General features: G+C 42.3%; 1 protein-coding gene across 8 annotated transcripts in view; it reads right to left on the bottom strand.

The window, feature by feature from the left end:
* Window positions 1-14,405, bottom strand: part of SEC14L1 (SEC14 like lipid binding 1) — an 89,582-nt gene that overhangs the window by 53,192 nt on the left and 21,985 nt on the right. For all 8 annotated transcript variants that reach the window (XM_073606223.1, XM_073606227.1, XM_073606226.1 and 5 more), the window contains one exon: window positions 11,244-11,335. In XM_073606223.1, the coding sequence (XP_073462324.1) occupies window positions 11,244-11,306 (63 nt within the window). In that variant the 5' untranslated portion in view covers window positions 11,307-11,335. The remainder of the gene's footprint in view (window positions 1-11,243; window positions 11,336-14,405) is intronic.

Genomic DNA, 14,405 nt, shown 5'->3' with positions numbered 1-14,405 from the left:
ATTCTAACACACTATAACGCAATGTAATGCTGCGCAAAGAGTTAAATGAAGTGTAAGTTAAATAACATTTAGGATAAAAAAATTTAACAATGCAGCACACGCAAAATGTGATCATTTTAAAGAGGGGATTTTGTTCTATACCCACTGTATATCTGAGCTATGCATGCGCGGCTCCGGTCACATTAATGGCACCCGTTCTGTGTCCCGATGAAGGTACTCCCATGGACAGGAGTGATTTAACAGCTTAAGGACCACCCCACGTACACATACTGTGGCAGGACAACCCTTAAGTGCAAAATCATGTACCTGTACATAATTTCTCTTATCAACTCTGGGGCGCGCTGCCGGAGCCCTGCTTCTGCTGCGATTGGACAATGGTAGCCAATCAGCGGGGCCGCCAGCTACCTGCAATCGTTTACAGGAGAGGCAGGAAAATGGAGCTCACGTTTCTGCCAAGTAGAAAGACAGATCTGTTTTCCTCCAGTCACAGCATCCCCCCCAGTTAGAAAGCACTCCCTAGGAGCACACTTAACCCTTTGATCGCCCCTGATGTTAACCCCTTCCCTGCCAGTGTCATTTATACAGTGACAGCACATTTTTTTTTTAGCACTGATCACTGTATTGGTGTCACTGGTCCCCAAAAAGTGTCACTTAGTGTCAGATTTGTCCGCGCAATGTCGCAGTCCCGGAAAAAAAACAAAAAAAACGCTGATAGCCGCTATTATTAGTTAAAAACTATTTAAAAAAAAAAAAACAAAAAAAAAAAAACAAACAAAACATGTCCAATAAATCTATCCCATAGTTTATAGACGCTATAAAATTTTGCGCAAACCAATCAATATACACTTATTGGGATTTTTTTTAACTAAAAACATGTAGCAGAATACATATTGGCCTAAATTGATAAAGAAATTAGATTTGTTTACATTTTTTTATTGGATGCATTTTATAGCAGAAAGTAATAAGGCTCACCTGTAGGTAAAAAAAATATCTCCTAAACCTGTACGGTTTAGGAGATATTCCCCTTGCTATGAGCCGCTGACTGCAGCGGCGCATGCGCACAGGGGATTCTCGGCTGAAGGCCCGGGTAAGAAATCTCCCGCGCGCATGCACGGGAGTGACGACATCGCGGCTCCAGCCACTCACAGCGCTGGAACCGCGATACCCGGAAGACACGCCGAGGCAACATGACAGCTCCCTCGGCGTGGACCAGGTAAGATACTGACGCCTCGATCTAAGGTAAGTATTTCATAATGAGCTAGTATGCGGTGCATACTAGCTCATTATGCCTTTTGCTTTACAGGGGTAAAAAAAAAAAAAAATTTCAGCGGGTATACAACCGCTTTAAAACCGCAGAGATGATCAAATCCCACCAAAAGAAAGCTCTATTTATGGGGGGGGGGGGGGGGGGGGAGGACAGAAATTGTATTTGGGTACCGTGTCGCATGACTGCACAATTGTCAGTTAAACCAACGCAGTGCAGTATCACAAAAAATGGCCTGGTCAGGAAGGGGGTAAAACTTTCTGGACCTGAAGTGGTTAATTTTGCCCTGGCCATTCAAGCAGCTGGAAAGAGCAAACCCGGAGGGAAGACCAGGTGAAAACAGAAGTGCCCATGATCAGCACATCGCTGAAGGGCTTCGTTTGACAGGCAAGTACCATAATGCGCTAACATCCACTACATGCTAGCACGTTATATAATAATAATAATAATAATAAATATGTAGAGGATTTGACTATCGTTTGAAAAATAATCAGCAACAGAAATAATTTCTACAGAAAGATCTATAGCCCCGCCTGGGTCACACTGAGTATTTGGATTAGCAGCGGTTTCGTGCGATTCTGACCATTGTAAAGGAGATCTTTATGTTCCTGCTCTCAGGAAGCACACAAGTGTTTTCGGAACATGCTGTTCAGCACAGTCTTGCAAAGATAAAGCTGGCCTCCCACATTCCACTTCCGGAACCACCCACAAGCATTTCCAGACTGCAAATACTTTCCAGTCACCACTGCACACATATCAATGCTGTGTTAAATTAGAATCATTTAGGAATGCAGTTTTAAGGAATTCCTACAGCTAGCACGCAAGATCATTTGTCACAACTGTACAGCTGGTCATACTGCAGACAGGTCTAGCAATGACAATTCATTCACAGTACATATTTCTTAAAGCTCAACTCCAGGCACGAAAGTTCATCTATTTCTCAATAGGCACAAAGGATATACATTTATTATGTGTGCAACAAATGCCTTTACAAATCCAGATATTATACAAAGGTTCAGTGACATGATCTCTGTGCTGTCCAAAGAGCAGAACTGCGGGAGCAGCACAGCAAACCCCACCCACTACAGGCTGCCTGCAGAAAACTACAGGAGGGGGGTGGAGACAGGACCAGACACCCTGCACAAGGAGGGAGAACAACATCGATCATTACAGGAAGCTCCTGCACAGAGGCAAATTTGGACACCGAATTACTGCGCAGATCTGGAAATAAATACACAAAGCACTCCAAGATTCAAGGAAAATACATGTGACACAGGCAGTATATTTGCTTATCCCGGAGTTCAGCTTCAAAGCAGATGTAACCCGTAAATGAAGAACACTGATGTTGAAAAAGCACGGGGGGTCTCAAACGATTAAAGTGGTAGTAAACCGCATGCACGTGGGAGCAGCTGCTCACAGTACAGGGCTCTGAAGGAATGGCACGGGTATGTCGCTCCTTCATCGCGCATGCACCGGTGACATCACTGATAAGAGGAGACTCAATAAGAGGAGGATCTGGGCTGCTTTGTGCAAAACCACTGCACAGAGCAGGCAAGTATAAGGCTTAATGTACACGGGACATTTTTACAACCTCTCCTGAATGATTTAATTTGACAGATAAAAACCCACGTTTAAACCGTCTGTCGTTTTGCCGTGTTTAGCGGTGTTTTCATTTAGAAGTGTTTGAAAAAAAATTATTATTATTTTTTTCAAAAAAGCCAAAAATGAAAAACGCCTATAAACGAAGCGCGGCTACCCGGTACCGCGTTTAGCGCCATTTTGTGTCGGAAATTTCAGCGTCTGAACTCATTTTTTTGCCTTCAAAGAAAAGCCTCTAAAGGCAACTGCCTAAAAACGACAGTAAATGAACCTGTGTACATGTACACATAAGATAACATTGGATGAGTTCAGGGGCAGCTGAAAAAAGCATCCAACTGCCTCTGAACGTCCGTTTTACCAGCAGCAATGTACATGAGGCCTAACATGTTTGTTATTTTTAAACACAAAAAAATTAGACTTTAAAGTGGACCTTCAGTAATTTTTTCAACTTTCCATCTATTAAATCTTCTGCCCTTGTTGTTTGGATCGTAAAACATTTTTTTATCTGCCAGTAAATAGCTTATACAGTCACTTTCTTATCTGATTAGCCTAGGCTTATGACATCATGCACAGCGCTCTCTCTCGTGAAAGTTTGCCTGGAAGGGAGGGAGGATGAGTCATAAGGCCAATGAAAGCTGCAGGGCTGGAGGTGTGCCTCTGTGTAAATCCAGGAAGTGAACAGGCAGCAGCTTCAGCTGCCCACAGTTAAAATGGCTGCAGCCAGACTTAGTGGAGGGAGATTTCTGCAACATATTTGGCAAGTACAGAATCACAGTATATATAAAATAATAGTGGTTGGAGGGAAACTTCAGAATGGCAAAGATGTTTTTATTACAAATTATGTGAGCAGACTGCAGTTCCTCTTCAAGACCACTTTATTAAAGAGGAAGTAAACTTCCATCTTTGGCTTTTACCTACTTATAGGTAATGTAAATATCTCCTAAACGTTCCTTCAGAGACCTGTGTCGTGACTGACTCCTGCACACATGCGGAAGCAAGACGGATGAAGATGGAAGCGGTCTCCAGCGATGACATCGCATCGCTGGAAGGCTTCATTTTCAGGTAAGTTTCACATAATGTGCTAGTATGCGATGCATACTAGCACATTATGCCTTTGCCTTGCAAGTGAGGGGAAAAAACCTCCTGCAGTTTACAACTGCTTTAAGGAGGACCCCACTGGGATGCCAGCGATCAGTTAGTGTAGGTTTACTATCCTGGAGACAGAGACACTTTCAGTCTCCAGACTCAACAGCAAGTGAGAGATCCTTCGGCTGCTAGCAGGGGTTAAAAGCGAACAGCGCCGCTAAAACGATGATAAAGTGCAGCTAAATCGAGTGGCGCTTTAGCGCTAATGCTGCCCGTGGCTCAGTGTGAATAGGCTCTTACAGATTACAAAGGTGGCTATGGATGGCTGAGTGCCACTCAGCCCAATGCTATTTTGTTCCAGGTGTGAAACAGGAAGGTCTTGTCTCACACCCGAAACACAGTACTGTATACTGTTTGTAGCTGAGGCTTGGTATGAACAAACTATTTAAAGTGAAAGTAAACCTGGACATTAGCTTATAATGCTTGGCTGCTCGGGAAGCAGAAAATGTGGTAGTCGGCACTACATCCAGTGATAGCAGCGATCTCCTGGGTCCTGTGCTGAGCATCTTCCCCAGTGAATACTGTATTCATTGGAAGTCAATCCAAGGTATTTTTGTCAAAGTTTTCTCCAATTGGACGAGGCGAGGAGGAGGGGCGGTGACATAAAAAATCTCCACTTCTTCCAATCAGAGAATGTCTATTCACTGAAAAAAAACAGGACTTTATAGAATGGTGACAGTGCCGAGCCAGTGACCCCCTGTGGTACGTAGGCAGTACAGCGACCATCTGTGCAGGATTGCGGATATCTCTGTAGAGGCACTGACCAATGTAAGTTTGCAATAAAGCCCATACCTAGAGTCCAGCTTTAAGTAAAAGACACAGCGCACTACCACAACAACAAAAAAAGTTCATCCAATATAGTATAGTGAGCCCAATACACACAATAGTTCTTGCAAATCAAAATTAAACAGCAGAGGAGATGCTGCAAAGCATGTAGGGAATCCAGAAAATTGTGGAAAGAGGGCTAGCAGACAGACTCACAAAATAAAAGGAGTTTTTTCTAGTAAGCTTATATTGGATTGTCAGATATAACTATTTCATTTTCTAACATCAGCAATGTAATAACAATGCAAAGTGTATGCTCTGAGGCATTATTCACATAAGTGTACCTATCCGTACACCTGCGTTGTCCCGCATGGGATGCACAGGTGTTCTCTGCATCCGTGTGCAGGCAGCCCCATAGTGGTTAGCACTTTCACCTAGTAGAAAAAAGGGTCACTGGTTCGAATTCCGACCAGGACACCATCTGCCTGGAGTTTGCATGTTCTCCCTGTGCGTGGGTTTCCTCCAGGTACTCCGGTTTCCTCCCACACTCCAAAGACATGCTGGTAGGTTAATCAGATCCTGTCTAAATTGGCCCTGGTATATATGTATGAATGTAAGTTAGGGACCTTAGATTGTAAGCTCCTTGAGGGTAGGGACTGATGTGAATGTACAATGTATATGTAAAGCGCTGCGTAAATTGACAGCGCTATATAAGTACCTGAAATAAATAAAATTAAAATTTGTATTTGGACACAGTGGCTGCACAAACACAGCTGCTGGTCCCAATTTGACAGCCATGTGGGTGCGTGACCCCGCATACACACTGTCTGCGTTCAGGACACGCACCCACACAGCTGCCAAATGGGGGCCAGCGGCTGTGTCCGTGCAGCCATTGTGTCCCAATAGACATGAATTGAACTGCCTGCACACACCGAAGCACAGCTGTATTAATAGGTCCACCTGTGTGAATGAGGCCCAACAGTCCTGAAATGTTTCATATATTCTTCCATGGATTAAATCTTCAGGGCTATATCCTAACCATTGCTCCAAATTTTTTGTATTGGATGAATTAGTTACATTCTTAGGATTATTATAAAAAAGAAAGCACTTTCTATAAATATAATATCAGATGGCAATTCATATTTTTTTTAGCTGCAGAAATTTGTAGGTCATAGAAAACACGAGAATTAAACGATATTGTACTTCAACATCCAGAAAACTAGATCACTTCCCATAAAGAAGGCTAAAAAATAACTCAGACGTCCAAAAACTGAACATAGATGAAATTTGCATCACCAAAGCTGAAGAGATTACATGGCAAATCATTACAGCAAAAAGCCTTGCAGCCTGAAAACCAACTGAAAATCTTTGTAAATCTACTTTCCTGGCTGCATCAAGGATTTATATGACATCAAAGCGCGAGGATCTTGGGCGAAGACCCTAAAGGCCTGTAATATTTTCAGCCAGGACAGAAATAACTCAGCTATAGGAGTTACGAAAATCCTCATCACAGAAAAGAACAGTAGGAATTAGGCATGCCCACACAAGAGTTTATATTAATAGACACGCTTAGGCATAGTCCTTTAATAACCATATTTCCCTGTGAAAAGAGCAGCTAGAACATAGATACGTTCACAGCTAGCAAAGTTCATCACATAAGCACTGAATTAAGGGAAATTCCATCTGGTATTCAAACATCACAAAAAGCATTAAAGCTAAACTCCAGGCAAGAAGCTAAATGTAAAGTTTGAATTATATACTGTAAATGGGATCCATTATACCTGCAAAAAGGATTTGGATGTCTCCATCCAGTTCTGAGATTAACACAGCTCTGCCACACCAAACAGCCCTGTTTGATGGCGCAGGAGACCTTATTTTTTTTAAGCTGCAGAAAAGTTGTCCGTCAAAAAGCATGTGATGACTGGTGAGCTCAAGCACAACCAATTGGATCCTCCTCCCCAACCAGTCTGTACTGTACAGGGACTGAAGTAGCTAGTCGAATTCAGGTACTTACAAGGTTTGATTAAAAACATAAACCCCAACAACCTTTAAAGGAGTTGTCAAGTCTCTAGGTTTTTCAACCTTAATGCATTCTATGCATTAAGGTGAAAAACCTCCTGTACTGCAGCAGCCTCCCAAAGCCCCCCTTTTACTTACCTGAACTTGATTGTTCCAGCATTGGGGACAAGCACAGCAGTCTTGGGTCCTCATTGGAAAGATTGATAGCAGCGGGAGCCATTGGCTCTCGCTGCTGTCAATCAAATCCAGCGACACAGGAGTCGGGGGCGGGGCAGAGTTGATGCAGCAGCAGGACTCAGGAGCACGCCCGCACGGGTTCCCCCAGGGAAAGCGCTTCTCCAAGGGGGCAAATCTGATAATGAGGAGGAGGAGGCAGGAGCGCCGCTGGGGGACCCCAGAAAAGGAGAATCTGGGCAGGTAAGTATAACATGTTTGTTAGTTAAGAAAAAAACTTTACAATCACTTTAATAGTGTATTAATGTGTATCTTTTATATGTGCCTTCAGTTTGGCTTTAAGGGGGTTGTAAAGTCAGAAGGTTTTTTATCTCATTGCATTCTATGCAGTAAGATAAAAAGCCTTCTGTGTGTAGCAGCCCCCCTCATACTTACCTGAGCCCCATCTCTGTCCAGCGATGTCCATGAGTGCTTCGGCCGGCTGAGACTCTCCCTCCTGATTGGCTGAGACACAGCAGCGGGGCCACTTTGTCAATCAAAGTCAGTTAGCCAATCAGGAGAGAGGGGGGCAGGCTGCGGCTTTGTGTCTGAATGGAAACACGAAGCTGTGACTCAGCTCGGGTGCCCCTATATCAAGCTGCTTGCTGTGGGGGCACAGAAGAGGGACCCGAGAAGAGGAGGATCCAGGCTGCTATAGGCAAGTATAACATGTTTCTTATTTTTATAGAAAAAAAAAAAAAAAAAACACAAGACAATCACTTTAAAGCTGAAGTTTAACATTTTTTTCTCTACAGCTTCAGTTGCATTACCTCCCGGCACTAGGTCACCTAGAGCCCAGGGCGAACATGCCAAACTGTAACCCCTCCCCCCCAAGATGTATGAGCATTATGTTTCAGCAAAAATCCCCCCTCTCCAGAAAAAAAAAAAAGACCATTAATTGGCACGACTACCCCCCAAGCATAAAGTCCCCCTCCTCCCAGTACAAATTCACTCCCTGCTGAATTCCCCCTCCCAGCACAACCCCCCCCAAATCCCCCCAGCTCAAATTCTCTCATTCCACATATGCTCCCAGCACAATCCCCCCCCCAAAAAAAAGATCACTTTCTTGCACAAATGCTCTACTCCTCTTGTTTCCCCTCTAAGCACAAATCCCCTAACTCCAAATACCCCCTCCCAGCACAAATTCCCCATTCCGAATCCTCAATTCTAGCACAAATGCCCTCCCCTCAAATTTCCACTTCTAGCACAAATTCCCCTCCCAAAAAAATATTCCAACTACCGTATTACCTTTTCTAGCACAAAACCCCTAATCCCCCCTACTAGCACAAATCCTCTTCCCTTCTCTCAACACAAATCGCCGGCAAATCACCACTCCTAGCACACCTCCCCAAATTTCCCCTCCTAGAACAATTCTTACTTCCTGCCGCCCCCCAAATTCCCTATCCCAACACAATTTCATTCTTTATGGTGCCTCTGCACCTCACATGATACCACAGTGCCCAGGGCAGCTGCCCCTCCTGCCCACTCCTTGTCCCGGCCCTGCTTACCGGTAATGAAGTAGGTCTCACAATACTCAGGCTGCTGAATTCTGTAGAAATATACGGGTCTCCATGGTCAGCTGCACTAAAAAGGATCTGTCTGGGACAAACCCCCTCTTCCTGTCCTCTCCTTCATTAAGAGAAGTTCCTTCACAGATTACACTGCCTATAACACGATCAGCGGGGACCTGAAGCTGTTAACCTCCACAGCTCCAGACACAGCAGGAAGAGGACAGGGCAGCCCTGCAGTGAAGATTTGAACAGAATACAGCAGCCTGCATATCAATGGACAAACGTTATTACAGACAAGTAATGTAACTAAAGCTGTAGGGTAAAAAGTATTTTAGCTAAACTTCAGCGGTAAAGTGTTTGTTCATCTTTACAGAGATGTGAAGGTGAACTAACACAGGACACCCTCCCCACCAAGCTGTTAGCATCCCCGCAATCATTCCAGTAGTCCGAGGATTTGAAATCCCTGCTGTTCCCTCTTTTGTCGGTCAGCACTTCCAGGACAGACCAGGTGAATTCTGATGGTCAGTGAAATTAAGAGAGAAGAATGGGTTTCTTCACCCCCCCCATCATACTTACCTAGGTGGATGTAGCATGGGTCCGATGCTGCATCTGCCCCCTGTTGGCTCTGCACTGAAAACCGAGCAATCGAACACCGCCGACCACTTGGTTTTCAGAGCTCCGTGATCAGAGAGCTGTAGACTGAGTCACAGCTTTCTGCTCTTCTCCCTCTGCACTATGGGGTGCTGGGCTGTGGAGGGGCGGAGTGGGCCGTCTTAGGCTCTCAGCAGCTCACTGAGACGGTTATCATTCCAGGCACCTGGCAGATCCAAACTTCCATTGTCAGGATAACGCAGCGCCTGAAATGAAATGCGCAACGTCAGCAGAGAGCGGACTTCAGCCCGCTCTCTGCTGAAAACGGTTCACAGGAGTGCAAAACGGATTGCACTCCTGCGATCCACAGGAAAAAGCCCAGCCAAACAAGCTTTGGTTATAATAATCCTTTAATGTGATGGAACTGTACCATGTGTAGATGAATTAAATAACAGGGACCTTAAAGCCACTTTTCCTAGCATGATCCTTTCTAAACGTATAATTCCTCTACAATCCAACAATTCTGAATTATTGTTGCGGTGTGTGACAACCAGTTTTTGTGCTGTTGAACTCAAAGATCTAAAGGAGGTTGCAATGCTCTGCTCTGAAGTTTATTTGGGTGTACACACACTTTAACTGTTAGGGGAGTCAGCTTGAAAATCTTTATAGTGCAAGGCATGGCATATATTTGTGAGTGAAAGGAAAACAAAGTAGATATGGCGCTGTTCTTGTTAATAATTTCCTGATAACAGATATTTTTTGGAGGATTACCAAGAAATACTAGTAGACCCACTTCCACTACCAATTAGTGGGAAAAAAACATTGGGAAGAAAGGAAGATGGATACAATTGAAGCTGTATGTTCTATTAATAAATAAATAATAATCTCCAGATGACGTCAGAGAGACGAAACACATAGGGCGGAGTCAGCATACGTCCTTGCATCATTTCCGGCTACAGGCGCTGGTGTCAGCAACAAATGCTTATGTTATCTCTACTGAATGTGAGTACCTTTTCACGTTTTTGTTTAATAAACAATTGGTACAGTATTACGCTATAGGGCTCCCTCTCTCTTTTCATGATGTTCAACATATGATGGAATTTCCTCACTACCAACAATAAGGACGATTCTAAACCCTATATTGCTACACAGTAGCACATACTGTGGACGCCTTAGACCCCAGGAGGGGAAGAAAGATCTGGTGAGTGCAGCCGCAGTAGGAGCACAAATAAGGCACGCACGGTGTGATCACTCACTGAGAAGATAATTAGATTAAACAAACGGATTGCTTCACTGGCACAAGAGCACTTTATTCATCTTAAATGTTTTGGACTATTGTTTTTTACTTTTTATTGGAACAAAAGCACTTTATCTATCTCGAATGAGTTTTGGATTATTAATTTAACCAATAGAATATAAGTTTAACAGGTGATTTATTTATAGCATGTTGATTTACATATTTTTGCACTATTGTGACAGTATAGGCATTTATGGTAAATTTCTTATGCTGGGGGATCTATCCAGTTTTAAATAATCTTTTCACCTATCAATCGGTTCAGATTGCATTTATGGTATAATGGATTAAGGTTTTTTTAGCATGTAAATTATTTAATCACATTCAAACACCACTTTCATGTTTTGTCACATACACATATTTTAATACACCAGAATCATCATATAAACTGGTTTAGCAGATATTTTATAATTTTTTTATTTCATATCCAATTGGGGTTTTATTAATAGAACATACTCACAGCTTCAATTGTATCCATCTTCCTTTCTTCCCAATGGTTTTTCCCACTAATTGGTAGTGGAAGTGGGTCTACTAGTATTTCTTGGTAATCCTCCAAAAAATATCTGTTATCAGGAAATTATTTATTAACAAGAACAGCGCCATATCTACTTAGTTTTCCTTTCACTTTTCATTTACTCCACCAAGTGGTAGTAACCGGTAGAGGTAACAGTTCCAGCAATCAGTTCCAACCCTTAAGCTGATACTTAGTCCTTTGCGCGGAAACTCTTTTTCTTTTTTCATATATTTGTGAGTGCCAAGTGCTTCTACAGGGTACTGTATTGATCAGAAGACAACCCATTTTAATAAAAGAAAAGAAACAACACATTTTTCAAATACTTACAGCCATAATCATTTCAAAGCTGTATTTATACACCCGGACGGGTGACTGGTATTTCTGCACCATGGTGACTGGTTACTTGGCACTTTCAAAACCTAAAAAAAAAAAAAAAAAAAAATAGAAAAAAAAATGTTCAGGGATGAATCCACACAAAAATTAATATCCATATTAACTTAAAAATACATAAGTATATGTTGGATATTGAGTGAATCTAAATGTATAACTAATGTCAAATACAAAGATCTAAAAAGATCACTGATATCAGTGGCTACTCTTCTGAGAGGTAGAAGTTGCTGATTGCTCAAGGAATCCCTAACAACCTACGGAGTATATGGTGTAACTTTATTGGCTTTAACTTTTTGAGTCATTATTGCACTAGTCACTTTTTTTTTTCTATACAACCTCCACATTTTAAAGTGTATTTTTCCATACAGTATTTTCCTGTTTAAATATAGAGATTTCTAAATTAGGGAGCTCTGTATTTGACTTAATCTCATCACATCTCCCTGCCTAAGTATATATCCTGCAACAATTTTTCTTCTGTTTTTTTTTAGATTTTGTTTTGAATAATGGGGAAATGTTAGAACGTCTGTTGGGAGGGGGTACTATACAGGACAGTAAAGCCCCCCCCCCCCCCCCCCCCCGTACACATAGGCAGACATTTGTCGGTTCAAAAAAAAAAAAAAACTTCCGACATTCTGCCCATGTGTATGTCAGTCTGTCGGACATGCATGCTGGAAAACCAGCAGCTGACCTACTGCCATTGCCTGAGATCGCTGATTGGAGTGTTCCGGCAGGGAGGCCGTTCCCCTGTCAAAACACAACAGCTCAGTGGGGAGATCGCTGGACTAACCTTGCATGGTTAGTACAGCGGCTCCGTCCAGAGCTGACAGTTTTTTTTTCGTGCAACCCAAAAAAAAAAAAAAAAAAAACTGTAGTGTTGTAACCGGCTTAAGCCTATGCATTATGTCATACTGCAGACTGAGGAATTAAAAACAGATCTGCATAGAACCATAAAGTGTTTTTCATCAACGTACACCATGACTGTACTGTGAGGTTACTTCTCCCTTGAGAACAAAGTCCATAGTCTTTGTTGAACAAGGAAAGAAAGTTTAAACAGGACCTATTGTCTTTTGAATGTCTTTAAGATGTATATGTGAAAAAGGGACAATGTGTGTAAATATTCTTGTGTTTTTTTATGTAAAGTTGGTAATGTATTTAAACATTTGTACATAGAACAGCCGTATTTGCTCATTAAAAATGATGCTTTGCTTCCTACTGACTGCTGTAAAGATAAGGCTTATTGAGTGAAAACAATAGCTCTCTAACGATGTCTAATACCCAAAATGCACCTGGAAGTGAGAGACTGTCATATAAAGTGGAATTCCAGCTTTACTATTCGTTTGGGTCAAGTCTTGTATTCAGTGATAAAAATACAAGGCTTCTTCTGCATGGCTTAGGCAGGCCACCCAGTTTAAATTCCTGCTGAACCGGCCCAGGTTCTAACTGTATGGGCAGGCTGAATGTACCAAGTTGATCGATCAACTTGGGTACAATCAGCATGCAGGGTTTTACCTGTGATTATAGCTAGCAATAATCACTGTGTTGCAGGAATGAAATTTGCTCCGTCAACGGCTGGCCTAATGTCAGCCATACACGGTTCGAATTTCGTAAGAATTTTCTTTTGAAAATCGTATGAATTTAACACCATTAGTGGGCTGCAGCAACGGCCGATTTTCGTGCGGAAATCAAATTTGAGGAATCGGACATGTTAGAAATTTTTAGAAAAACAAACGATTTTCTAATCAATGATGGGAGAATCGTGCGAGAAATGTAATAAGAAAAGAAAATTTACGAAGAGAAAAGAAGATACCCGGCCACGAAAATTCAACATGCGGTGAAATTGAACGCTTGGTTGGCCGAATTTCGAAAATCAATGGTGGCATCATCGGATCACAAAAAAAAGAACATTCTGATTTTGAAAAGAAAATTTGTTCGAAATTAGACCGTGTATGGCCTGCTTAAGACACATTCAGACCAACTTAATTGAAATCCAGCTGCAACATTGCTATGGACTGTTTTTTTATTTTGTACCCATCTGAACTTTTAGGAAGTATTTACACCTGCAAATGCACCCTGCCTCCAATGTGAGAACTGCAGGGGGAGTTCCTGAAATTAGCTGCGAGAGGCAGCCCCATTAAAAAGCAATAGGATGCTGTCACCTCTTGCATGTAATCACCCATGCAGTGATCATACACCGACCTACCTGTGTCCAGGGCCGATCACTTGCATGTGACCACTGCATGAGAGATTACATGTCTCCTACTACTTTCAATGAGGCTGCCTTTTACAGTTTATCGCAGGTATCCATGCGTGGGTGTGTGAATGCACCCTTAAGTGACATAATGAAGCTCAGAGCAACTAATATTAACAATGCGAAGAAAAAATACATTTGTAGTAGAGAGGTGAAGAGTTAGAAGCAACAGTTTTTTATTGCTGTTCCTTTCCTGGTGACTACCACCCCCCCCCCCCTTTCTTGTACCGGTATCTCAAAATTAAAGGAAAAAAAAAATGAGGAAAATGTCCCCCCAAAAAAAAAAAAAAAAAAAAAAAACACTAAAATTTTAGTTCTTCCAAATCGTAAAACAGTGACTTGGTTATAGTGACATATGCCCTATTGATCAATATAATGTGTCATTTGTAAAGATTGGTCTACTTAAAGTGTTTCTGTATTGTGTCTCCCCAGTAATAGCTAATGTCACAAGTCAAAACATAACTATGTGTGTAACTTCAGAAGCCAAGAATCAGTCCCTTCAGTTTCTCTGTAAATATAGAGGAAACTATTTGATAGCTGCCTCAATGCTTTGTTCTGAGTGGTCAATGGAAGGGGAGTCCATCAGAGGCTCATGCACCCTGATATTTGTGGGGAAGACTCTACATAAATGTAAATGGGGGGGGGGGGGGCACTAGCCTTATGAGCTATTCTCACCAGAGTCCAGATCTGTATGTAACATGTAGCCAGGTTAGGCTATTTAATGCAGATCACCAAACAACGCACGTCTGATGAGCCATGTTGATTCTCTACAGCACTAAGTTGCTGCTATGAATGTGTCGGTTTCATCAAAGTAGGTGTGATAAAGCCTGAGCTGATGAAATAAAAGCAGG

This window comes from Aquarana catesbeiana, linkage group LG12, assembly GCF_042186555.1.
Source record: "Aquarana catesbeiana isolate 2022-GZ linkage group LG12, ASM4218655v1, whole genome shotgun sequence".
NCBI lineage: Eukaryota > Metazoa > Chordata > Amphibia > Anura > Ranidae > Aquarana > Aquarana catesbeiana.
The sequence above is the reverse complement of the archived record's forward strand: the minus strand, read 5'-3'. Positions and strand labels throughout refer to the sequence as shown.